This window comes from Agelaius phoeniceus, chromosome 12 (assembly GCF_051311805.1).
Source record: "Agelaius phoeniceus isolate bAgePho1 chromosome 12, bAgePho1.hap1, whole genome shotgun sequence".
Lineage (NCBI taxonomy): Eukaryota > Metazoa > Chordata > Aves > Passeriformes > Icteridae > Agelaius > Agelaius phoeniceus.
The window spans coordinates 14,936,359-14,959,969 of NC_135276.1; the positions used below are offsets into that span (position 1 = coordinate 14,936,359).

The following is a 23,611-nucleotide window of genomic DNA, read 5'->3' on the forward strand; positions in this document are numbered from 1 at the left end:
AACATTTTGCCACCTAGATAGGTGCAATTCATCTCAGCTCAGCTTGGTTCAGCACAGCTCAGGGCAGTCAGGGCACTCAGATAGACTCAGCTCAGTTCGGCCTGGCTTAGCACAGCTTGGGATGTCATACCATGTACAGGACAGCTCAGCTCATCTTGGTACAACTCAGGACAAGGTACCACCTAGGCAGGCACAGCTCAGCTTGACACAGCTTAGCTTGGCTTGGCTCAGCACGTCTTGACACATCATGCTACCTAAATAGGCACAGCTTAACTCAGCAGAGCTTGACATGGTTCAGCATGACTCAGCTCAGCCCAGCTTAGGACATCATGCCACTTAGGTAGGCACAGTTCAGCTTGATTTGGCTCAGATCGGCTCAGCACAGCTCAGCTCAACTCAGCTTGGCACAGCTCAGCTCATCTCATCTCAGCCCATCATGGTTCAATTTGGTTCAGTATGGCTTGGTTATACAGCACCTACAGCACAGCTCAGCTCAGCTTGGTTTGGCACAGCTCAGCACGTCATCCCACCTAGGTAAGCACAGTTCAGCTCAGCTTGGTTCAATTTAGCTCAGCTCAGTTTGGCCTGGCACAGCTTGGCTCAGTGCCTGTCCAGGCAGAGCTTCCTAGCAGGAAGTGCCATTGCATCCAGGGAGGCTGCCCAAGCCAGAACCAGTGCCCCCAGCACCCACGCCCCACTGGGACAGGGGGAGCACAGGGCATGGCCACCATCAGGGCCACCCCTTGATCGGGTCCCCCTGCACAGGGCAGTGCCCTCAGGCCCTGCTGGGGAGCACTCTAGGAGCAGTGGGCTGCCCAGCTCCTGCTGCCTTGGCCAGCCATGCTCAGTTCCTCAGTGCCCAGAGCAGGCAGGTGAGGTGTGAATCTCTTCCAGCTGCTCCCTGTGACTTGGGGGACAATGACTCCAGGGGGATCCCAAACCATTTCTCAGCACCCAGAGCAGGCAGTGCTCTGCCACTCACGTACCTGGTGTGATTCTGGGGCTGCAGCAGGGTGAGCCATGCTGGGAGCTCAGCTCCTGGCTTGCCCCAGCAAAGCCTGGGGAAGCCCTGCCATGCAGTGCTGGGTGCCAGGTCTGTGCCACCTCCAGCAGCTGCTGGCAGGAGCTCCCTGCACCACCTGGCTGGGGGACAAAGTCCTCTCCTTCCCAGGTTAATTACACAGGGTAATTGCTGCCGCTGGGCTCGCTTTATTAAGCACCTGCTTTAATATTTCACCAAGTCTCCGTACTCGGTGATCCTTCGTGCGTCCCTGCCGTGGGCCTGACTCTCGGCACTCTCTGGGCTCTCACGTGCCATCACCAACACCTCTCCCTCCCTGGTGGAGCCAGGCCCTGCCAGCTGTGCTGCCATCAGCACTGGCTGCCCCACCAGACCCCCGAGCCCTGTGGTGGTGGCAGCACGTGCCAGGGATGCCTGTGCCATCCTTATTGGAAACAGCCTCCCTGGTACTGGCAGGAAACCACATTTCATCAGCAGGGATGGCAACAGCTGCAGAAGTACAGCGTGGAACAGGCTGGGGTGGTTTGGCTGGGGTGTGGTGGTGTCACCCAGCTGAGTTTGAAGTGCTCAAGGGAATGTTGGGAAGCTGGCAAGGTAGAGGAGGAGGAGGGATGCTCCCAACAGCATGGCCGCGGGCTCTCCCACAGGAATCTGCTTGCTTGCAGCCCTGGGCTACTGAACCTGATGAAAACAATAGAGGTGATCACAAAGCAGAGCCTCAGGGAACTTGGGCTTTGAAGAGGACCTGGTTAAACCTCACCACACATCACTTCACCAGGGCTTGAAAATTCCTGTTGGAGAAAGGTTGTTTTCCATGAGAGGCCATCCCTTACTGTGCTGGCCAAGTTGGAAGTGCTGGGGCATGCAAGGGAGTGGGGGCAGGGATATGGTGCTTTGCAGGGACAGACAGAATGTAGAGTCTGTACCCATGTCTGTATTTCACAGAGGGTAGATGTGGCCATTCCCAAATTGCAACATGAATTTCCACAACCCCTTGAGAGCTAGATTGGATATCCATCCATCCATCCATCCATCCATCCATCCATCCATCCATCCATCCATCCATCCCTGCATCCATCCCTTCCAGATCTCCTCACACATGGTCTCGGGATGCCCTGAGGTGGGACACCTCAGGATAGGTTTGTAGATAACTGTGGTGCGCTGTCACACCATTCAGGGCTTTCTGTGGGTTTTCTCACCACAGGCCCCGTGTGGTGGGGCTGAACCAGCAGCACCATTTGCTGTCTCTGGCCGCTCCCCAGCTTTCCTCAGAAGGCTGGTGTGCAGTCAGGGTGACTGGTGGCTCTTCCCTTGAAGACAGTGCCTGGCCTTGTTCATCTGCCCATTGCCCAACCCTGAGGTGCCTCCCAGCCGCGCCGTGCTGTTGGGAAACGCCGGTGATAGCCCCATTACCTTTTGACCTACTTGAGCTCTTCCGTACCCGTTCTGCTAATTACAGCTCACCTTTCACAGGGGAAGCAGGGCTGGTTCAACCACAGCCACCTCCCACACCTTTCCTGGGGCTGCTCAAGCAGGTCCCTGGGAGGGAGGACACACAAACCACATCTTCCTAGTGCTCCCCTTGCCCTAGGCTGTTCCTCCAGCTCCTGGAGCCTCCCATGACTAACAGGTTTTGAGATAATTGTTCCACTCCCTAATCTGATCTGCAGAAGATTCATGACATTGTTTTCAAAGTGCCATAAGCCATTTCCAGGGTCTCTAAGCCCATGAGGGTTGTGATTCATCCGCATGCTGCTGCCACAGGTACTTAATCTTCTCCAAAACAGCAAGTCCTTCTTCCAGGGCTATTATCTCCTCAGGAAACGCCACCCAGGCAAGCGTCTAACAGGCCACTTTTGCCTGTTCAGTGCTGATGGATATTTGTGCCAGCTCTTGCTTCCTCACAAATGCCATGAGGTACAGTCCTTCCCTGGGAGCAGCTGTCTCAGGAGAGGGGACCATGGGGCTGAAGCCTCCTCCTTCAATGTCACTTGAGGGCTGGGTACCCACCATGGACTGTCAAACCCACAGGAAAGGGGATGCTGCACTTGGAGCACAGGGGGCTCCCTGTCTCCCACACAATGTCCTCAAAATGCCCTTGAATGGACAGGGGTTCATCTGTCACAGTGAGGATGTGAGACATTGGAGCCCATTGGCATCTGGGGCTGGAGACAGTTCAGGGGTGACAAAGGCTGTTGCACCACCTGGAATTTAACTCTCATTTTGCCCCAAAGCATCTTGCAAAGGACAGTGATTAATTACTCCTGGCACCAAATATTTGTGTCCTACTACTGAACTTTGTGCAGTTGTCTTGGTTCTGGTTGAACTTTGCTACTGTAGTGGTAACTCTGTAATTTTGGCATTCTTTTCTGGGGAGCACAGATCCACGGGTGGCTGTGATTCAGCTAAGCCAGGTTCTCCTCCAGAAAAGCCTTTCCTGCATCCAACATCCCTGTGATCCTTTCCCAAACCTAAGGCATGGGAAACTGAGTCTAAAAAATCCCAGCCTGGAGGCACTTCTCATGGCACAGCCAACCTCAGCCACAGCCTCCATGGAGCCACCTTAGCTCTTTGTTCTGGGATCTTTTTCCTCTTCTTCCCCAGCATTTTCCATTCCTTGTTTCCAGTTTAATTGACAAAGGACTTGTTTTGATCTTTCCCAATATTTTGAAGCTGTAAATCACAGGTGACCATTGGTCCTCATTGTCTGCTGCATTTGGTGCCATGTTGATGGAATCAGCCTGAGACCCAGGCTTTGATCCTCCATCTATAGGGGGTTTCCACACACCTCAGCTGGATGGTGGGCACAGCTCAAAGCTTTCCCCAGCAGCTGGGCAGGATCTCCTTTCTCCTGGGGTGCTGTGGCTGGAGCAGCTCCTTTGCAGATTACCAGGGCTGCTCCCCAGGAGAGCCTTGCTGGCAGCATGGAGCATCCAGCCAAGCACTGCCCCTGTGTTGGCTCTTTCCAGACCCCCTTGTCTTCAGAACATTCCTGCCTCTGACTTGTTTTTTCAGGTTGCACATGATCCCCAGGTATTTACAAAACACAGCTCAGTTTCCAGATGCATTCATGGCTTTGGGTGGTTTCACCTTCTGCCCTGGTCAGGACCTTGTGTCATTGTGCCTGCACAGCCTTTGGCAGCCAGGCTTTCTGCACCACAGTTCTCCAAATCAGAGCTGATTTTGGGCTGCAGGGACCTTACTCCTTCAGTGTGGCTGTGAAACAGTGATTCCATCTCCACTAATACTTAGTGTTCTCCTGGGTCATGTGTGGTACCATGCCTTCCTTTGGCAGCACAGCATCAACCTCCCATCTCCCATCTCTGCCCATCACAGAGTCTGTATCTCAGCACTGGAGTGATGGGGACAGGGGAAATGTGTCTCCCCCTTGGTCACAGGACAGATGCCAGGGGAAGATGACTGGGCCATGCTCCAGGTGACATTCTGCTCCCTCTGCTCCTAGGGAAGGTGGCAGTAGGTCACAGCAGCTGTGACCTGGTTCCTATTCCACGCCTCCATCCTGCTGGGGAAGGTGGTTGCAGAATGGAGCATGTTGTCAGCCTGAAGTTGCTTAAGAGGGTTGAGGCCAGGAAATGGAGTAGGTGTCCTCCAGCTGAGGCAGGAGGAGGAATTTGGGGGGGGTGGGGGGTGTAGATGATCATAATGCTTCTGGAAGGTGGCTAGGGTGCACCAGTATTTGCAAGAAGTGTTCAAGATGGTTCTGACCTGGGAGGAGAAGAGAGGTTGTGCTGTCACTGATGGTAATTGTGCTTCCCACACAAGGTGGTGGGGCTTCATGGCAACCACGAGGCCAGGACCATGGGGAATCCCCCACCCTGAGCTTGGGGGTGGCACTGGGGACATGCCCATGTAGCATGAAGCTGTAGCCAACCTCAGAGTGTGGCAGCAAACAGGATCCTATGCTGGGACAGTCCCATGGAAAAGTTGGAATGGAGAAAGCAGGGAACATCTATCACAGTAAGGGTGGAAAATACAGAAGAGCAAAAATGCAACATAAAGTGGAGCCAGGCTCATTCCTGCTGTCCCCTGCTTCTCCCCACTGCCTGGAACGGGGCCAGGGCAGGATGAGGGCCAGGGACAAGCCGTGGAGACACAGCTGATCAGAGGGGACCGGAGCCTGTCCCCGCCGGCCAGACAAACAGCCAGGACCAAGGACGCGGCTGTCATTCAACAGGAGACATGAAAGAGGCAGGCTGTGTCTCTGGGTGGGGGGAGCAGGGTGCAGCCCCGCCGGCTGCCAGCCAGGGGAGAACAACAAAATGAAGCCCATTTTTGTTGGCGAGTCGCTGAAGAGCGAGCGGCGGGACACGGGGCATCCTTTCGGGACAGGAAGCGTCCTTTAGGGTGGCCTCGCCTGCGTGTGGCCACCGTGCCCCCTCGTGGCAGCAACACACAGCTCGTGGTCCCGGGCTGGCTGGGCAGGAGCCACGCAGGGATGGAGATGGATGAAGGAATGGAGGTGCTGGGTGCCATGGGGTGTCCTGCCCTTCATCCCCCCTCGAGAAGTCCACTGGGGGTGCAGCACCCCAACCCCATCTCTGTTGATGCTGCCTGAGGCCACATGTGTCCCAGGTCCCCACCAAGCCTCATCTGACTGCCCCAAACCCCCCTCAGCTTGCAAAGGTGCCTCCAGCATCCTGCCACCCCCTCTCCTTCTCAGGGGTCACCCCTGCTAGTCATATTTTTGGCATAAATGACTTGTGCTGTGGCCAAGCCAAGCACTTCAGGCGCCACTCAAGGGCAGCGTGTGTCCAGGGCCAGGCTGGGAATCCTGGAAATAACAGCAAGGCTGAAAAAAAAAAAAGGTGGAAAAACCCAAACACGTTCCCCTGCACCCTGCCTCAGTGGTCCCCAGCAAGCCCTCAGGAGTAACAATCCTAGACTGTGACATATGCAATATCATTTTAGGTACCTGGAGTAGGTGCAGGGGGTCAAGAAGGTGCTTTCTCAGCCCCTTCTCCTTCTTCCTGTGGCTCACTGTTACCTGTCATAACCTCTTTGTCCTCTCTTTGCAGCACCAAGTCAAGCACCCAGAGGCCAGGAAAGCCAGACCGTATCTTGAGGCACTTCTGGGACACTTGCAGCTCTCAGTGTGGCATCTTGCTGCTTTCAGGGCCACTCAGAAAGATCTCAGACACTGCAGGCCGGGGCAGGCTGGCATGTCCAGCCTCGTGGGAGAGTAACAACCCTGGGCAGAGATAGCCAGGAGGAAAAAGCTGCCCTGCCCAGTGGAGTTTTTCTTCATTCCTTGAAGGCCACAGAGACCTGCTGTGCGGGATTCAGGGCTGGAGGCAGCGCCAGGGCAGCGCCGAGGTGGAGCTGTCGTGATGGATGATGTGACACCATTCCCAAATGCCTCTACCACAGGTGAGAGTGCCCAGAGCACTGGCAGAGGGGGATGCTGAGAAATGGTTCCCACTGCGAGGAGCATCGCACCCAGTGTGGGGTTTAATCTGTGTCTGGCATGGCATGAGCCACACTGGGACAGGAGGTGGCAGGAACATCTCCCAGGCTCCCATGGGGACAGGCAGATTCTGGCCTTGGTGCATTTACAGGAACAGGCAGCCTGTCTTTGCCAAGCACTGGTATTTCTGAGGCTTGCAGCTGGGGAACACGGCTGCTGTGCCCTGGACCTGCCCCTAGAGGGGAATAACCACCCTGCCTCTGACCCAGGTCTGGGTCTGGCTAAACACCCCAGCAGAGGTTTGTAAAGGAGAGGTGAAGTGTGAGACAATTTTACTGTGCTGTGGCCTTGTGCTTGAGCCACTGCTCCTGTCCTTGAGCGTGCAGCCTTGAGCCTGGCAGCAGTCCTTGCTCCTTCTGGAAAAATCCCCCAGCTGTCCTGGTACAGAGGGGATCATGCTGTTCCCAGAGGGACAATGGTTCCTACAAGTCACAGGGCTGGCTGAGTGCTTGCCCCAGGCAGCAGGGTTGGGGTTGCAGGAGAAGGGATACTGGCTTGGCCAGGGAGGGAGTATCACATCATTCTGGCCTCTCAGGTAGAGGAACAGGAGATGCCGGCAGCATATCAGATAATTTTATTGCCACAGCGGCTGTGGGCCAGACCCAGTTCCCAGAGGGGGTCTGAGTCCAGCCCCTTGACCGCTCTAATACTGTTGAGAAGATGAACCTCGAGCCTCCAAGCACGAGTGCTGAGCATCCTCCATCCCGGTTGCCATGGAGCAGCTCTGGGCCATCACTCCCATTCTGCTCCCTGCACCTCTGGGAGCTGGAGGCCAGCAGGAAAAAGTGAGGCGAGGCCAAAGGTGCAGAGTGTGCCTTTCCTGGGACCACAGGGGCTGCCACCACATCCTGCCCTGAGGCTGCTGGCAGTGGGGAGCAGCCAGAGCCCCCTCAAACCTCCATGCCAGGTGCCCGCCCCAGGCCCAGGGCCTGCACCAGCTCATCGGTGAGGCCGCTCTTCAGCGTCCGCCGCACTGCAGGAAGAGCAGAGTGTGGCACTGCCAGCACGAGCAGCACTGGGTGCCAGAGTCCCCACACATGGGGGCCTGCCCAGGCAGGGACAGGGTAATGGGGTGCACTGGCACGGACTGGTCTCAGGGTACATCCTGTCTGGTGGGCTCAGCATGGCAGGTCACGGGTGGCCCATGGGGAAGGAGCCAGACAGGGCATGGGAACAAGGACACAGAGACATGGAGATGGAACAAGACAGTGACGGGGACAGAGATGAGAAGGAGTATGGGGATTGGGCAGAGCCTGGGAGGAGAGATGGGACAGGGCATGGCAAGAGAGACAAAGAGATGGGAAAGGGTAAGGGGACAGGGACACAGAGCTGGGAAAAAGCATCTGAGCAGGGACACAGACATGGGACAGGGACATGGAAATGGGACAGAGTACAGGGACAGAGCGTGGAACAGAGATGGAACAGGGCACAAGGACACAGGAATGGGACTTACAGGACTTCCTATTGCCACGGGACCTCCTGCGCTCCTTGTTGGGGCAGGGTCGGGGGTTGGGATTGTGTGTCACTGATTTCACCAGCTGGTCCATGATTTCATCTGAAGCATCATCAGGTGAGCTGGGAACATCCTCCTGGGCTGGAGAGCCCTGGGTCGGGGTGCCATGCCCTGTTCCTGCATGGGGACAATGAGGATGCTGGCACGAGGTGCTCCTGGCCAGCTGGGCATGTCTTGAGTTCCTCTGCCATCCTGCTCCTACCCTGGCTGGCTCGGCTGCGGCGGGCAGGGATATCTGTGGGGGAGGTCAGCACAATCTTCATGCTCTCGTGACCCGCTTCCATCTGCTCCCTGGGGCTGCTGGACACCACGGCAGGCGGCAGAACTGCCTCGGCAATGCCGGAGAATTTCTCAGTCTGCAATAGGAGGAGAGGTTGGTGTTGGGGACATGGGGAGCGTCACCTCCTGCTGGCACCCAGGCAAGTGTCCCCGTACCTCGGTGATGAGCCGGCCCCGAGTTTTGTTGCGCTCACGGTGGGCGGCGCGTTTCTTCTGCTGCTGCAGCACGCGCTCCCGGCAGGTGCGGTACTCCAGGGCAAACTCCTGCAGCAGTTTGCAGATGGATGTCACCTTCACATCCCGCACCGCGCTCGCTGGGTACCCCAGGTACAGCAGGAAGGAGTGAAACCTACGGGAACATCAGTCACGGAGGGCCACCAACAGGACTGCAAGGTTCCTGCTGTGTCCCCAAGCCACCAACCTGTTGAGGACACGCCTGTGCACCACCTTCAGGACGATGATGCGCTGGGTGCTGTCCTTGAGGAACTCTGTCAGCTTAGTCTTCAGCACTGGCTTGGTCTCATGCTTGGCAATCACCTTCAGGTTGTGCCAGGAGGCCCTGCACCTCCGCTCCAGCTGCACCAGGCTGTTGGCCAGCTCTTCAAAGTCAATCTGGAAGAGTGAGGTGTCAGTCCTTGGCCATGCTGGTGTAGCTGGGCAGCCACAGGACCCACACCCTCCCCCTGCCCGGGTGTCACCTGCCTTGCCTCACCTTGGCAGAGCGGGTGATGGAGGCAATTTCTGAGTAGAGGTCAGTGGTTTCTGGGAACTTCTCTACCACCATCTGGCAGAGATGGTAGAGCAGGGACTGCCGGTGCACTGTGTCCTTCACTTCTGAGACCTTCTCCAGGTAGCCAAGCTCAAAGCCTCTGCTCTGAAACCCAATGGACTCAGCAGGGACTCTCATCCCTACTCCAGCAGACCTCCAGTCTGCAGATCCACTGGGTCCCCACCAGCACCTCCCAGCTCCCCACAGACCCTTCTAGGTGCCCACAAACCATGGCTGGTCCTCACCCTGCTCCTCACCTGGGAACCATTCAAGAAGTTGCCTGTCGCCAGCAGCGTGGCCAAGATGCACTTGAATGTGTGATTTCTGGCCAGCTGCTCCATGCCTACCTTCAGATCAAAGAGCGGCTCTGCGATCTCCTGGGTGAGGGAGAAGCGGGTGAGATCCCTTGGCCACTCTCTCCCTTGGGAGCTTCAGCATTCACCCACGAGGACAACCACCTCCTGATCAATCCAAGCCCATGCTTGCCTTGGGGATCTGCAGCCCATCCCCAGCCATGCTGGGGCACCTCCCATGTTTGGATATGACTGTTCCTCACCAGAAACATGCTTGGCTCAGTGCATAGCACTGCTGAGGTGTCAGCAGTGGGAGGGCAGAGGGGAGATGGGGTACATGGCTCCGTACCTGCTCCAGGCTCTCATAGTCCAGCTTGAAGGCCCAGAGCTGGAGCCTGGCCGTGAGGTCACTGATGGAAGACAGGGAGAGCAGGAACTGCTCTGCAGAGCCCAAAGGAACATCAGGATTGGCCAACTGGGCCTCCTGGATCTTCTGTTTTTCCTCCTCAGTTGGGACCATGGTTAGGATTTTCTGGAGCAAGGAAAGAGGGATATGTCAGTCTCCATATGTAGGATGTGTCACCCCAGGCATCATGGCATGGATGTCGCCTAGCCTGGGGAAATGACCTGCTGAGGACCTCAGAGGAGCTGAGCCTGCTTCTCTTGTGCTCACCTCAATCCCTTCCTTACTGACTGCAAACTCATCAAAGTTGAGCACGGCTGTCTTGATTATATGGACGGGCGGCAGCACAGTGAGGCCAATGTTGATGGCGTTGCTCCTCTTGGGGTCCAACACCACCACCACCTTCTTCCCATCAATGGCTTTCTGCAAACAGGACAGGATGGATGGGGACAGCCAGGCAAAGGGCTCACCTTCATGAACTTATGAACACAGGGAACCAAACACAGATGAGGCCGTGAGCCAAACCAAATCTGGGCACTGCACATAATCATCCCCACTGAGCCTCCAGGCTTCTGGTGCCCATCCTTGAGACAGGGTAGGGGTAACAGGATCCCCACAGGAACCCACAGCCTTCCTCCCACCCCTCAATGCCCCTCCGCCAATGGGTGCCCACTGGTACCTTTGAGGTTGGCGCTTCCTTTGACCGTGACTCAAAGAGATGCTCCAGTTTTGCAGTATTGACCTCGACATTCTGCAGGGATGCCCAAAGTGTCCCCTGGCCAAACCTGCCAGTCCCCACAGTGCCATCCAGCTGCTTCAGCTCCTTCCAGAAGAGCTTCACTGTCCTCTTCTTCTTGGCCTCGGAGGGGCCATCTGTTGCTGAGGGACCTGGCAGCCCTGGTGGGGGTGGGCAGCCAGGGACTGCAGGAGGTGGAGGTGGTGGTGGTGGGCAACCAGGGATGGCAGGAGGTGGTGGTGGTGGTGGGCAACCAGGGAGGGCAGGAGGTGGAGGTGGTGGGCAACCAGGGAGGGGAGGAGGTGGAGGGGGAGCCATGAATGTTCCAGCACTCATTGCTTCAATGCCAGGATGGAGGAAAGACCCGTTGGTCATTTGCCCCGTGTCCAGGATGTCAAAATCTTCTTCTTCCCCCAAGTCAGTGAAGTCCATGTCCTTGATCTTCAGCTGCACGGGGACGGTCTCCAGGCGCTCCCATGTCAGCTCCGTTTCCTTTTTGATGGGCATCATCCCAGTGCTCTCCAGCTTCTGTGTGTGGGTCTCATCATCTATGCTGGACATGGCACGTACCAGCTTGGCATGGGCGCTGGCTACTGGCCCATCTGGAGCCCTGCCACGGGGCCGGGCACTCTCCTGCTCCTGGCTGCTGCTTCCCTTGGTGTCCATCTCCACCTCACCCTGGATCTGGGTGGATAAAGGTATTTCATGGAACACCTTCTCCCTCCCCGACTCTGAGGAGCCCTTGGCATAGAGCATGTCCAGCATAAACTTGGTGTCAGAGGAGATGGTGCTGCAGGAGTCAGTGATGTCAGATCGAGCCAAACAAGACCCTGCAGGGAGAGAGGGAGAAGCTGGAATAATCTGCTTGGAGGGGGCAGGTGGTGCTGACTCAGTGTAGAGCTGGAGTCCTGCTCTGCAGTGAGGTGTGCTCAGATGCCAGCATTTTGAGCAAGGAGGTACGACCAGCTCCTCCAAGGCTCTGTGTGTCACAGATACAGGCATGGGATGGGGACTGAGGGGCCACTAATCCCCACCCAGGGACCCAGATGAGCTGGGAACACACACCCTGGAAGCACCTACTTATGCTGGGTGGCTCCATCCCGGGATCAGAGGTGCCATGGTCTCTTTCCCATGCAAGAGCAGTAGGATGCTCCAGTGTAGTATCGCTAAGGACGTCGAGCCGTCCCTTGGCCATGGAAGAGATCTTCTCCTTCTGGGCTGCAGCCAGGTTCTCCAAAAAGCGAGCTCTGCAAGATGGGGTGGATGTTGGCCAAAAACAAAGCAGAGATGGGGACAATAGGGACAACCAATGAACCACACCATGCCACACTGAACAGGCAGTCCCACAGCACAGAAACCCCCTGCACTGGCCACACCTCATTGGGGACACCAAGGATTCAACCTCCTCTGAGCCCTGCAGAGAGAGGTGATGGCCCCACAGCTGTGTCAACAGGGTGCTGCTGTCACCAGTTGGTCCCAACAGACCTGGTGCTCAGCGCAACCCTCGTCCAAAAGCTGCAAAGGAAGGCACCAAGGCAGAGACTTGAGGGCATGATCCTGCTCCTCATGCCCTGGGTGGCCAGAGCCCAGATACCTCCAGCCGGGTACCACTCCAAGGAAGCGCATGCCTGGAGACACACGCATGCCTCTACTTACTCAAACTTCTTCAAAATAGGCTTGTCCCCATGCAAGGAGGGGGCATCCTCCCGCCTGAGGGAAAACAGGGGTTAGCTCCCTCTGCTGGCAGTCCCCCGGGGCTCGTGCATCCTGCACACACCCACCTGGCAGCCCTCCAGCATGGAACCCTTGCCCCATGGCCCCAGGGTTCACAGGGAGCCAGGAGAGCCCTGGCAAGTCCCCTCCGGCCCAGGCACCACGTGGCATCAGGTGCTGGAGAGATGGGACATTGTCCATCACCTGGAGCAGGCTGTGCCACCCCCAGCAAGGACACCTCACCCCAAAGCAGGGATCAGAGCGTGCCACATCCTGTGGGGTGATGGGGGAGTGGGTTGGGTCCCACAGGTAGGACTTGAAGGGGAGAGGCAAGGGATGGGGGCAGCAAGGTGAGTGCAAGTGACTGCTCCCCCACAGGATAGGGCAAGGGAGAATTAATAGGACATTAAGCTGAAAGAGAGTAGGTTTAAATTGGGTATTAGGAAGAAATTCCTTCCTATGAGGCTGGTGAGACACTGGCATAGGTAGCCCAGAGAAGCTGTGGATGCCCCATCCCTGTAAGACCAGGCTGGATGCTTTGAGCAATCTAGTGGAAGCATTGGAACTAGATGATTTTTAAGGTCCCTTTCAACCCAAATTATTCCAGGATGCTATGATTCTATGATCATGCTGGGAGGGAGCATGCACGTGCAGAGCCAGGCACTTACCAGACAGGGGCAGTTTGGTGCAGCCTGCAAAAGGAAAGACAGAAAGAGTGGGCAGAGGAGAGGGCAAGCATGGGCAGAGAGGAGAATGAGGAGCTGGAGCAGAGCTGTGCATGCCCGAAGGATGCCTTGGAGCCCCTGGCTGGACCCTTTGATACCTGCTGCCCCCTCATACATCTCTCCAGCTCCAGTACCCTCCCAGACTGTTTCCCCAAGGGGAAAGGCAGAGTGTGCCCTGGGATGGACACACCTCACACTCCTGGGAGCCCACCCTGCTGCCCTGGGGGACCTCCATGCCTCCAGCCCCCCCTGGCTCCTTACTTGTAGACGCTGCGCTCTCCTGGGCCCGGGGGCTGCTCCTTCTCAGCCGGGGAGGAGGCCAGGGCCAGCCGCACGCTGGACGTGCTGTTGTAGATGCTGGTGGGACAGGGTCTGGAAGAAGTTGACAGGGACTGAGAGCAGGTCCCAGTCCCACAGGACTGCTCTCCACCCTCACACCAGGATTGGATCCAAGTGCTGCTTATGCGGCATCTCGGTGTCTTCACCATCCCAGGAGCATCCCCACCACAGAACACCTCCAGCTGCACTTACTGTGCTGGGCTGCTTGGTGCAGGGATAGGCGGGGTGTCCTCAGCTGGGGGCTCCTTTGGAGTGTCAGGAGACCCCAGCAGTGGCTGGGCATCGGCACTGGGATCCTGGGAGCCACCCTGGGATCGCCACCCACGCCGGCCCTCATCTGTCCTCCTCCGCTCTTTGCGTCCCCCTGAGGGTGGCTCTTCCACATCATCCTCCAGCTTGAGAGCACTCTGTGGAGGGACCAGGTGCATGGGACTGGGCACAGCAGCATCCCTGCCACCCCATGCACTCACCCTCCCTGCTGGAGGCAGGTGGTATGTGGCCAGATCCTTTTGGAGCCCCACTCACCTCGTAGATTGTGAACTGCTGCTTCAAGTCAAGGTCGGTGCCCTTGCTGCCCAGGTACTGCTGCACCACCTGCTCCATGCCCTGCTGCTCCAGGCAGTCAGTCACATCATAAAAGGTGTCCTGGTCTGGGAGGGCTGCCAGCGTCTGGGCAGAATCAGAGGGATGCTGCTGGCACTGGGGTGACCCACACTGAGCCCCAGCAGTGTGGCACCACGGGGACACCCCCACAGACCTTGTTGATCAGTGTCATGGTGAACACCAGCAGCTCCGTGTCAGCCCCGTTGCGCTGCTCCAGGATGGCCATTAAGTTGGACCATGGACAGGCACCTGGGAAAAGAGGGATGAACAGGTGACATGCAGGCTGGGAGGGGACACTGTCCCCCAGCAGGGACCTCGCAGGAGGCTGGAGCTGCGCTCACCTCTCGCCTGGTCCACGGCATTGACGGCGCGGATGAGCAGCAAGGCGTTGGGCTCTGTGTACTCCACAAACACCAGGAGCAGCTTCAGTGCCATCTTCACCACCAGGCGAAACTGGGACAAGGGATGGCAGCTGGGACAGCAGCAGTGACAGGGGCCTGCCAGCGTGCTGCTGGGGCACTGTGGGGTGGCTGTGCCCATGCCCCAGGACTGGGAGCTTTGCCGTGGGGCCAGGGACCTGCAGCTGTGAGGCTGATGGCTGAGAGGCACTGGGAAGGGACCTAGAGCAGGAGTGTCTTACTCAAGCTCTGTGCCTGGGAATGTGGTCACATCAGGATAGGGAGGTCTGCAGATCCTGGGTGACTCCCAGAAGGCTGGGAGCAGGACCCAACACAAGCAAAGATACCAGAGTACCAAGCCCAGAGGCAGAGAGTGAAGCACATCTCTGAGGGATGGTTCAAGGGGACAGCCACAAGCAGGGAAGGGGATGCAGTGGAGGGCACAGACAGCCCCCCAAGAGCAACAGGCACTCACTGGGCTTCCTGAGAGTGTGTACAGCCACTGGACAGTCTCGTTGTGGTTGATGACACCCTGCATTCCATCCACGAAGAGCATGATCTGGCTCAAGGCTGCAAGGCAGAGAGTGGGCAGGCTGATGCTGCAGCAGGCAGGGGTTGGGAATTCCCATCCCTGCACACCATCACTGCAGCAAGGGCAATGTCTGGCTGCTGGGAAGGCAGAGTAGCCCTGGCAGACTTTGTGGCTTGCTCACCCTGAGTGCCAGCCTTCCTCCCTGGGGACAAGCATAGAATCCTGGAATGCTTTGGGTTGGAAGGGACCTTAAAGACCCATTCCAACTCCCCTGCCACAGGCAGGGACACCTTCCATTAAACCAGGTTGCATAAAAGACCCATCCAACCTGGCCTTGAACACTTCCAGGGATGGGGCATCCACAGCTTCTTTAGGGAACCTGCTCCAGAGGTGCCCTGTGCCCAAATACCAACCCCGGAGGATGTAATTTTGGTAGTTCTGGTCAGCCTCTGTCCCCACTTTGATCAGGCACGTCAACCCCTCCAGGTTCACAAACTCTGGCACCAGGTCCTTGTCCTCCTGAGGGAAGAAGGCCAAGTGTTACTGCAGTGTGGCAGCCAGCCCTGGGGGAGCCCCTGTCCCCCACCACACCAGCATCACCTCACCTGGAAGAGCTGCTTCAGGGAGAAGAGGGACCTGCGCAGCTCGGGCCCCCGTGAGTTGTACAGCTTCTCTGGGAGGAAAGGAGAGATGTGGTGTGAGTGGCTCACTGCTGAACTGGGGCTTCCTGGGAAAGCCCCTCATCCTGACTTATCCTGATCCTGATCTCTGTGCCATCACCCCAGCATTGTCCTGGCTGTGGGACACACTGGCTGGGAGCAGCTGCTCTACCACAACTATGTATTTCAGCCCTCTCACTTTCCTATTTCCTTTTTTTTGCCCTCTTTTTCTGACCAGCAATGACACAAATATCCCCTCTGGTTTCCTTTGCAGAACCTAAACAGGAACAGAGGCAAGAGGCTGAGCTACTTTTAGCCATCCCTCCCTGGGCACAGCCATGTCATGGTTCCAAAGTTCCCAGCAGCCTCGGAGCTTGGGAAAAATCCACAGGATAGGAATGCCAGTAGTGTGACACAGGTTGCTCGGGGACAGGACTGTCACTGGGGTGGAGACTATGTGCTTATGGGGGTGTGCCTGCAGGCAGGAGCCAGCGTGGAGCAGCCAGGGCATTGGGAAGCTGGAAGGCCCCATGAAGACACCAAGGCCATTGGGAACCAGCACTTCCCACATGCAAAAACTGAGTTAGCCACACATCCCAACTTATTTGGGTCAGGCTTAGAGCTGCAACAAGCCAAAAACAAGATGTCCAAGTAGTCCTCCAGATATGCCCTGTAAAACACAGTGTCCTGGCAGCCTCCTCCACTTGCTTATCAGCTTGTCAGAGCTGGGAGGGAAGGCAGAGCTGCTGGGAGGAAAAGCAGAAGAGCTCAGCGCTCAGACAGAGCCTGGGAACTGCTGGCAAAGAGCACGACCATGACCCTGACCCTGGGCTTCCTGCCCCTTCCTGCATGGTTCAGCTGCAGCCCTGCACAGTCAGCTGATGCCCATCTGGCATCACTCTTCTCAGGGCTTGTTTTCCCCCTGCCAAAGACAAAAAAAAGGCTTGAGACTCCTGAATATTTTGCAGGACCTCAGAGCAGGCTGTCTGAACCATGGCAGCACTTTCTGCTGCGCAAGAGCCCTTTGTTTATGTCTTCACAGCTATATTTAGAGCTTGCCTGAGTGACCCAGAATAACTGCAGTGGGTGGTGGGCTCCCAGCCCAAGAGGCAAAAGTCCTGATCTCTGAGGATGGAGGGGATTAACCCAGCGGGTACCCCATGAGGACCACATCCCCTGATCTCTGGGAGGGGTTATGGGGTGGAAGCAGCCCTCTCCATCACAAAAACCCTGGCCAAAACTCACTGCAGAGGCCAAACCTCCCCCATCCAGGGCAGTGGAGCTGCTGGACCAGGCTGGAGGAGGGAGCAGCCCCGACTCACCGATGATGGCGTGGACTCGGACGGAGAGCTGCGTGCGCAGGATCAGGGTCGGCCGTCTCCCCTTCCTGAGGTGAGGGAAAATGTGCTCTGAGTGCCTGCAGTGGGACCACCCCAACCCCTGGCTCCTTGCCCATGGTGTACACACACATGTGGGGTCCCTGTGTCCCCACAGGGCTCAGGTACCCCATGTGCCCTACCTGACCTCCTCATAGAAACCCTCCAGATCATCCTTCTGTTCCAGCAGGGATAAGTCAAGGTCCAGGTAGTGTCCAGAGGGTGAGATCTGCAGCGTGCAGTCCTCCAGCTGGGGATGCAGACAGCAAGGCTGAGTGCCCATGCCCACCACAGCCCTACAGGCTCCCAGAGCATTCCCAGGTCACCCTCCCACTCACACCAAACTCAGTTGGCAGACACATCCTGCAGTGGGGTGGCATGTCCCACCCGTCCCCAGCCACTGGCTCTGCAGGGAGATGTCCCAGCACCTTCTGCCTCAGCCTGGCACTGATTGTGGAGAAACATGGAGCCCCAGGCAGGAAAAGGCTGAGTGAGGGCAGTCCTGCCAGCATTGAGCTCCTTGGCAATCCCTGGGTGGGAACCATGGCAAGAGGTTGATTGGCTCCCTGGGGCTCCCCCTTAGTCAGCAGGGGCTCAGCTGGGGCAGGATCCATCTCCTCCCAGAGCTGGCAAATTGCCCCTGCCTGCAGGGACTGGGTCTGAGGGAACTGTTGGGCACCCAGCCCAGGCAGGGACCCCCCAAAGCAGTGCAAATCTCTGGGATGTGCCCTGGCTGACACACCCTCTGACTCAGCCCAGAGCCACGTAGTATCTTCCATCAGAATTGGATAAGCACAGCCCTGAGACAAGGCTGGGGCAAGGGGCACCTTCCCAGAAAATCCATGCACAGCACCCATGGTGCACGGCACCCACAAAGTCCTGAGGTACCCTGGAGCCAGCAGCACCCCACAGCACCCAGCCAGGTCTTCTGGGACACGGCAATTCATCCTCAAGGCATGAGCAGAAGCAGAGGGAAGGCAGTGCCAGCACCCTGCCTCCCCTGCACATCTGGATCTGTTCCTAAAGCACTTGCAACTCCCCTGCCCCACCCTCTCCCTGCTCAACCATCTCCAAGGAACACATCTGCAGGGCAGGAACTGAGGACTGGGGATAAAACCCCATTATTAAAGCTGCTCTTGTGCAAACAAAAGCAGCAATCAGGGAGAGAAGTGGGGATCCATCAGCCATCTAAAACCCCACCTCAATTTCAACCCCAAATTGCAAAAGCTCCAAGCACAGTCCTGTGGCTGAGGAGCTCAGATGGGAACAGTCACAGCTTCTCTACCTTTCCCATCAATGCCTTTCCCCACTGTGGCCCTGGAGATCCCACTGCAATATTGGGTATGCCTCCTGAGTCTCACTGGGATTCTTTTCCATAACATTCCCATCTCCTTGCATCCCAGCATTGGGCACAAGCTCACACATATGAATTCACTGTGAGTGTGACTTTAATACCACAGGGTAAAGTCAAATGACACATTAATTGAAGTAGTTAACATGGGCAATTTGGCAGGGCACTGTTGTTGGGTTGGACGTTGCTGGCCACGCCAGCCATGGCAATGTGCAGCAAACATAGGCTTGGCAAACACAGCACCTGGCACTGGGCAGGTACTCCTGGCTGCCAGCTCTGCCTTCACAGCGTCAGTCCCTAACACTGACCCCACACAGGGTTTGCTCACTGGGGAATGCTTCAATCCCTCCACTGGGACAGGCTGTCCTGCATCCCTGCATCGACCTGGACATCCCTGCATCCACCCAGCCAATTCCTGCATACTCCTGGGCATCCTCCTGGCCAACCCTTGCATCCCCACTGGCACCTCTGCCAGCCTCCTGGGCATCCCTCAGGCATCCCTGTATGCAGCTAGGCACTCTATGTCAGCAAAGAGCAAATCACCCTCAGAACAAAAGCCTTGCCTTCTCTGGGCTGCCACAGCGCCAGCAAGCCAGAGTTAACATCCCCAGCTCCTCTGGGGCTGCTGACATGTCCCAGCTGTGGGGGGAGGCCAAGCCCCTGGGACCTGACCCTGTGTATTTCCCGTGTGAGCTTGGCAACGTTTCCCACTAGGGATGCTCCAAGCCCTGGGCCCTGGCTTGGCTGTGGCCTCCCTGGGGATGGGGAGAGGCCATCCCAGGCTCCTGCAGCCCTGCCAAAAATCCTGGGCAGCACTTCCACACCAAGGAGCAGCAGCTGCCCCAGGGCCAGGGGTTATTCAGACAGGGGGTTTATACCCTGTAGGATCAAGCTGAGGTCTCAGTGTCATGGTACTGGGGGCAGCAAGTTGGGGTCACAGGTTACTGACAGCTCCCAGTGCAGGGTGGCTCTGGTTCATCTGTCTCCTGCCTGGTAAACCATTACAAAATGAGCCAGACTTTGAAGGCAATGGGGACTTGAAGGCAAAGCAGAGCTGGGAGAGGAGAGTATCCCACGCTCACACATGCAGCCCGTGGCTCCTGGGAGTCCCAGCCACCCTGCAGCAGGATGGATGCCCTTCACCCATTCACAGGGAGGTTCTGGGGTCTTGCTGAGGACACCATGCTCGTGCCAACCCTGATGTAGAACAAGGATCCACAACCTGGAAAAGGATTCTGTCTGTTTTGAATGCCCCATCTCTGGAAGTGTTCAAGGCCAGGGTGGATGGGACTTGGAACAAGAGCTCTAATGGAAGGTATTCCTGCCCATGGCAGTGGCATGGAACAAGATGATCCCCTTAAGGTTCCTTCAAATCCAAACTGTTCCAGGATTCAATGGGACTGTGATGGAAACCTCCTCACCTCCAATATGGAGACATTGCCCATGCACAGACGAACTCACACCACCCAGCACAGCATCACATTTTCCTGCTCACCCCTATCGCAGCATCCCCACATGCTCCAAGGCCAGGCAACAAATATCCTCTTTATCTGTCAGCAAAGGAAACACTTTTACCACTTTTACCCCCTTTCTAACACTTTCTTTTTGCAGTAACCACAATTTCTCAGCATCGCTGCAGCTCTTCTAGAAAGGCTGTGGGGAAACTACAGGAAAAATATATTATTTAAATATAGTAGGCAGCAGTTAAACACAAGGCACTGACATGTCAGAAAGAACATCATCAGCTGCTGCTCTTCCTCCCAAAACACACAGGGGCTGATGGTTTGTAGAGTTACACGAGCCACAGGACCCACCCCAACCCTAACCCCATCCCAACCCCAACCCCAGCCAAGTGCATTCACCACAATTTAGTTACAGGGTTAAGAGGGGTGTCCTTTGCCAGGACACTCAGGTGCTTGTCCACTCCTGCATGATGGATAGCAGCAAGTGGATGAGAACACTGCCACTGCCTTATCATGGGGGCAGGAAATAATACCCAAGCCAGGAGGGATCTCTGGAGGTCACCCAGAGACAGCCCAGAAGTGCCAACTTTCTTCCCTCTGGAAGCTCCTCCAGCTGGGCTCATTGCTCATTAACAGATCTCCTGCTGTTTATCAGCAGACCTGTGGCAGTGGGAGGAGCCCAGTCCCAGGCAGCAGTTGGTGTCCTGGAAAAGCCGTGGCATGAGTGCCTGGCTGCAGCTCCCTTCCTGGGATCCATGCAGGGATGGTGCTGGGAGCTGGGGAGTGCTGGGAGCTGCTGAGCACCAACACTCAGTGCTGCTGACCCCTCCTCACTGCTTTCGTACCATCCAGGGGTGAAGTGGGGCAAAGACCCTCACCAAAGCCCTCCTCAAGCCTGTTAGGAAACAGAGGGCAACAGGGCTGTGGGATGGGAATTGCTCACTTCACACACAGAGATTGCCCCACCGGCACCTCTGTTGAGTACAAGAGCTCTCAGCAAGTTTATGGCACTGAGGCCAGCGAACTGTTTGCTCTTCCCAGATTTCCGGGGGAGGAAGGAGAATGCAAAACTCTAGCCTGATGGGTTTTGCAATTGTTTGGAAAAATCCCCAGATTCAGAGGTGAGATAGTGCTCAAGGGAGCCGCAGGAGCATTTGGGGACTTAAAGGACAGCCAAAAAACCTGCCCTGTCAAAACCTGCCTGCAGAGGTTCAGAGAATGGCCACGCCCTGCCCAAGCATCACCCAAGGGTACTAGAAAAATGCTGGAAAGTGGAGAAGATAGTATCAGCCTGGAGGCAAACAATGCAGCAGCAGCAAACAAAGCAGGAAGGTATTTCCAAGCAAACACACTTCCCGGAGAGCATGAAAAAGTCATCAGTGACAGGTCCTGTTCAGGGAGAGGAAGCACCAAGGGTGTCATGGGGCAGGACAGGCTATTCAAGGCATTGATGCTTGCACCAGAACCCTCTTGCTCATCATCTCTAAGCTGTTCCCAGCACAGGGAGCTGCTTAGCTGGGCCCAGCAAGGGTAGGGCTCAGCTGCTCTGCCATGGCAGCTCATCCCCTGGGTGCCTGCGGCTCAATCTTCCTCCATCTATGAGGGTACCCCAGCCCAGCTCCCTCCTGGCTGCTGAATCCTCTTCCAGTGCTCTGCAGGTCCAGGCATGCTGCCCAGCAGGACAAACCTGGCACCAGGCATTCCCAGTTGAATTTTTTTACAGCCAGTTCCTTGGGAAAAATCCGACTGTTCATTTACTAATTTTAGGGCGGTGACTAATGGAGCTGAGTGCTACCTGGCACAAAAGGCACCAGGGGAGGCTTTGGCTGGTCATGCCAGGGGAACAACATCTGCATGGCTCCAAGGGTGCCAGCTCTGAATTTCAACTGAGCTGGGTGGCTTGAGAGACTGGCCTCACTCCACAGGCTGTAAATCCCAGTGCAGGAGGCTCCCAATGAACACATTTGCTCCTGCAAACCCCAGCCAGCATCCCAGCTTGTCAGGTGGGACATTCTGCAGCCCTTGCTGCCTCAGAGAGCACTGTGTGATAAAGGCAGCATGGTTTATAATCTATATAATCCAGAAATCTGGTTTATAAAGCCAGAACAGGATCCAGGCGGTTCACCTGTGATTTCACCAAGGGTCATGGGATGATATGAGGAAACTACTGGAAAAAATATCCAGAGCTTGGATTAAGTAGAGAACAGAGCCTGAAAGCCCAGGATCAACACCCTTCTGCTGGGCACAGGACCTCCTTGCAACGCTCCCGCCCTCGGGAACGCAGTGTCCAGTGTCCCCTCCCCCTGCCCCGTGCCACCATGGCAGCACTCCGGGCTGGCGATCCCGTTACAGCCAGCTCCTGCCCAGGGAGCACAGCACACGCATGAAATTTGAGTTTGCTCCATTCGTCATGTCTCCAGGCTGTTTGTTCCCAAACAAACTCCCTTTAGTCACCGCCTAAAAATCCCATGACGGCGACATGAGACGCTGCTTCTTTGCTCCAAGAAAAATGAAAAGGGGAATAAACGGGAGGGGGTTTTTTTGGTGCAGGCAAAGGTCTCAAAGTGATCCCCTCTCCCCTGGAAGGCCAGCAAGCTCAGTGTCGGGCACACCGAGCTGAATTTCCCCCTCCTGTCGCTCCATCTCTCTGCTCTAGCTCTGAGCAGAGCTCCCCCCAGCCAGCCGGGGCTCCTGCCTCCCTTCCATGCACTCCTGTGGTGCTGCAAGACGAAGATGCTCAGCTATTGCCAAGCTCTGCTGGGTCCCGCGTTCCTGAGGAAGAAAACAAGCCTGTCCCCATCCCGAGAAGGATGCTCCGAGAGCATCACGTCCACAGGAGATAGGCAGGGAGGGTGCCCTGTGTCCCGTGTCTCCTCCACTTCCCAGCCCGAGCCAGACTTGAGGACACACAAACAAGACACGGTGCCTCGCTTCACGTTCGGCCTCCTGCCTTCCTCCCAGCTGAAGGAAATTGCTCAGCGTGCATTTCCGTACTGCTCTCCGCTGACAAAGCTGCTGCCGGACCGGTGAGATGAGGGGCTGGTGGCCCTCCGCCCCCACCATCACCGCCCCAAGCTCCGGGTGCCGCAGCACGAAGCAGCACTGGAAGGGTCCCAGGCGGAGCCGGTGTGCTCCGCTCCGGCTTCCCGGCGTGGAAGTGCGAGGCCGGTGGGGAACACGCTGCCTGCCTCAGCCTCAACCACATGGGGATGGACGCCTGCCCTCATCCTGCTTCCCCCTGCCAGGGTTCCTGCCTGCCCTGAGCAGCACATCCTCTTCCTCCCGCCGACTCATCGGGGCCGGCCGAGGCTGGCATCTCCCGCAGGAGCTCACAAACCCCGCCGTGACTCACACCGGGAGCGCTGCCGGGGACACACCGTCCGATCTCTCGCCCCCCGGTCCCCTCCAGCCAGCCATCCCCACCCGCTCCCCCGCACGGTACTTTCCCCGCCGTCCCCGTCCCTGCTCACCGGCAGCGGGGCCCCGACCAGGCGGTGCAGCGCGGGCAGCTGCGCCCCCAGGGCCAGCGCCTCCTCCACGGCGTAAACCGGGGCTCGTCGGGGCTCCGGGAAGCTGCCGAAGGCGAAGGGATCCGCGTCCTCCAGATACTGCACCCGGCATGGCACCGTCGCCTCCGCCACCTCCACCACCGCCATGGCCCCGCCGCCGCCGCGGCCCCGCGCGACACCCGGGCGGACACGGGCTCGGCCCGGCCCCTCCGCCCTCCCCGTCCCGGGAGAGGCCGCTCCGTGCTCGGCGCTCGGCGCGCCCTCCCGCGGGCGCGTCCAGGATGGATGCTCCGGGCACCGGGATGCTCCCGGCTCTGGGGGGCTCCACTGGAATGCTCTGGCTTCAGGGGTGCTCCAGGATGGATGCTCCAGGCTCTGGGGGGCTCCACTGGAATGCTCTGGCTTCAGGGGTGCTCCAGGATGGATGCTCCAGGCTCTGGGGGG

The 23,611-nt window shown here is 57.3% G+C and overlaps 1 protein-coding gene across 4 annotated transcripts; it reads right to left on the bottom strand.

The window, feature by feature from the left end:
* Positions 1-7,065: 7,065 nt before the first annotated feature.
* Positions 7,066-23,329, bottom strand: FHOD1 (formin homology 2 domain containing 1). Of its 4 annotated transcripts, XM_054640725.2 has the most exons (22): positions 23,129-23,329; positions 16,988-17,094; positions 16,791-16,855; positions 15,415-15,482; positions 15,223-15,328; positions 14,753-14,847; positions 14,221-14,332; positions 14,034-14,128; positions 13,802-13,945; positions 13,469-13,683; positions 13,199-13,309; positions 11,580-11,746; positions 10,443-11,329; positions 10,034-10,186; positions 9,710-9,892; positions 9,325-9,444; positions 9,011-9,172; positions 8,720-8,910; positions 8,455-8,647; positions 8,222-8,375; positions 7,960-8,136; positions 7,066-7,479 (listed from the first exon to the last, which is right to left on the bottom strand). In XM_054640725.2, the coding sequence occupies exons 1-22, from the start codon at positions 23,312-23,314 to the stop codon at positions 7,397-7,399; spliced, it is 3,774 nt and encodes a 1,257-aa protein (XP_054496700.2). In that variant the 5' UTR covers positions 23,315-23,329; the 3' UTR covers positions 7,066-7,396. The 4 variants fall into 4 exon arrangements, 3 of the variants coding, with proteins under 3 accessions (XP_054496700.2, XP_077041168.1, XP_077041169.1); XM_077185053.1 differs by lacking the exon at positions 7,066-7,479 and having other exon boundaries at positions 7,509-8,136; XR_013184011.1 differs by lacking the exons at positions 7,066-7,479; positions 7,960-8,136; positions 8,222-8,375 and having other exon boundaries at positions 8,514-8,647; positions 8,720-8,897.
* Between the last annotated feature and the right edge of the window lie 282 nt (positions 23,330-23,611).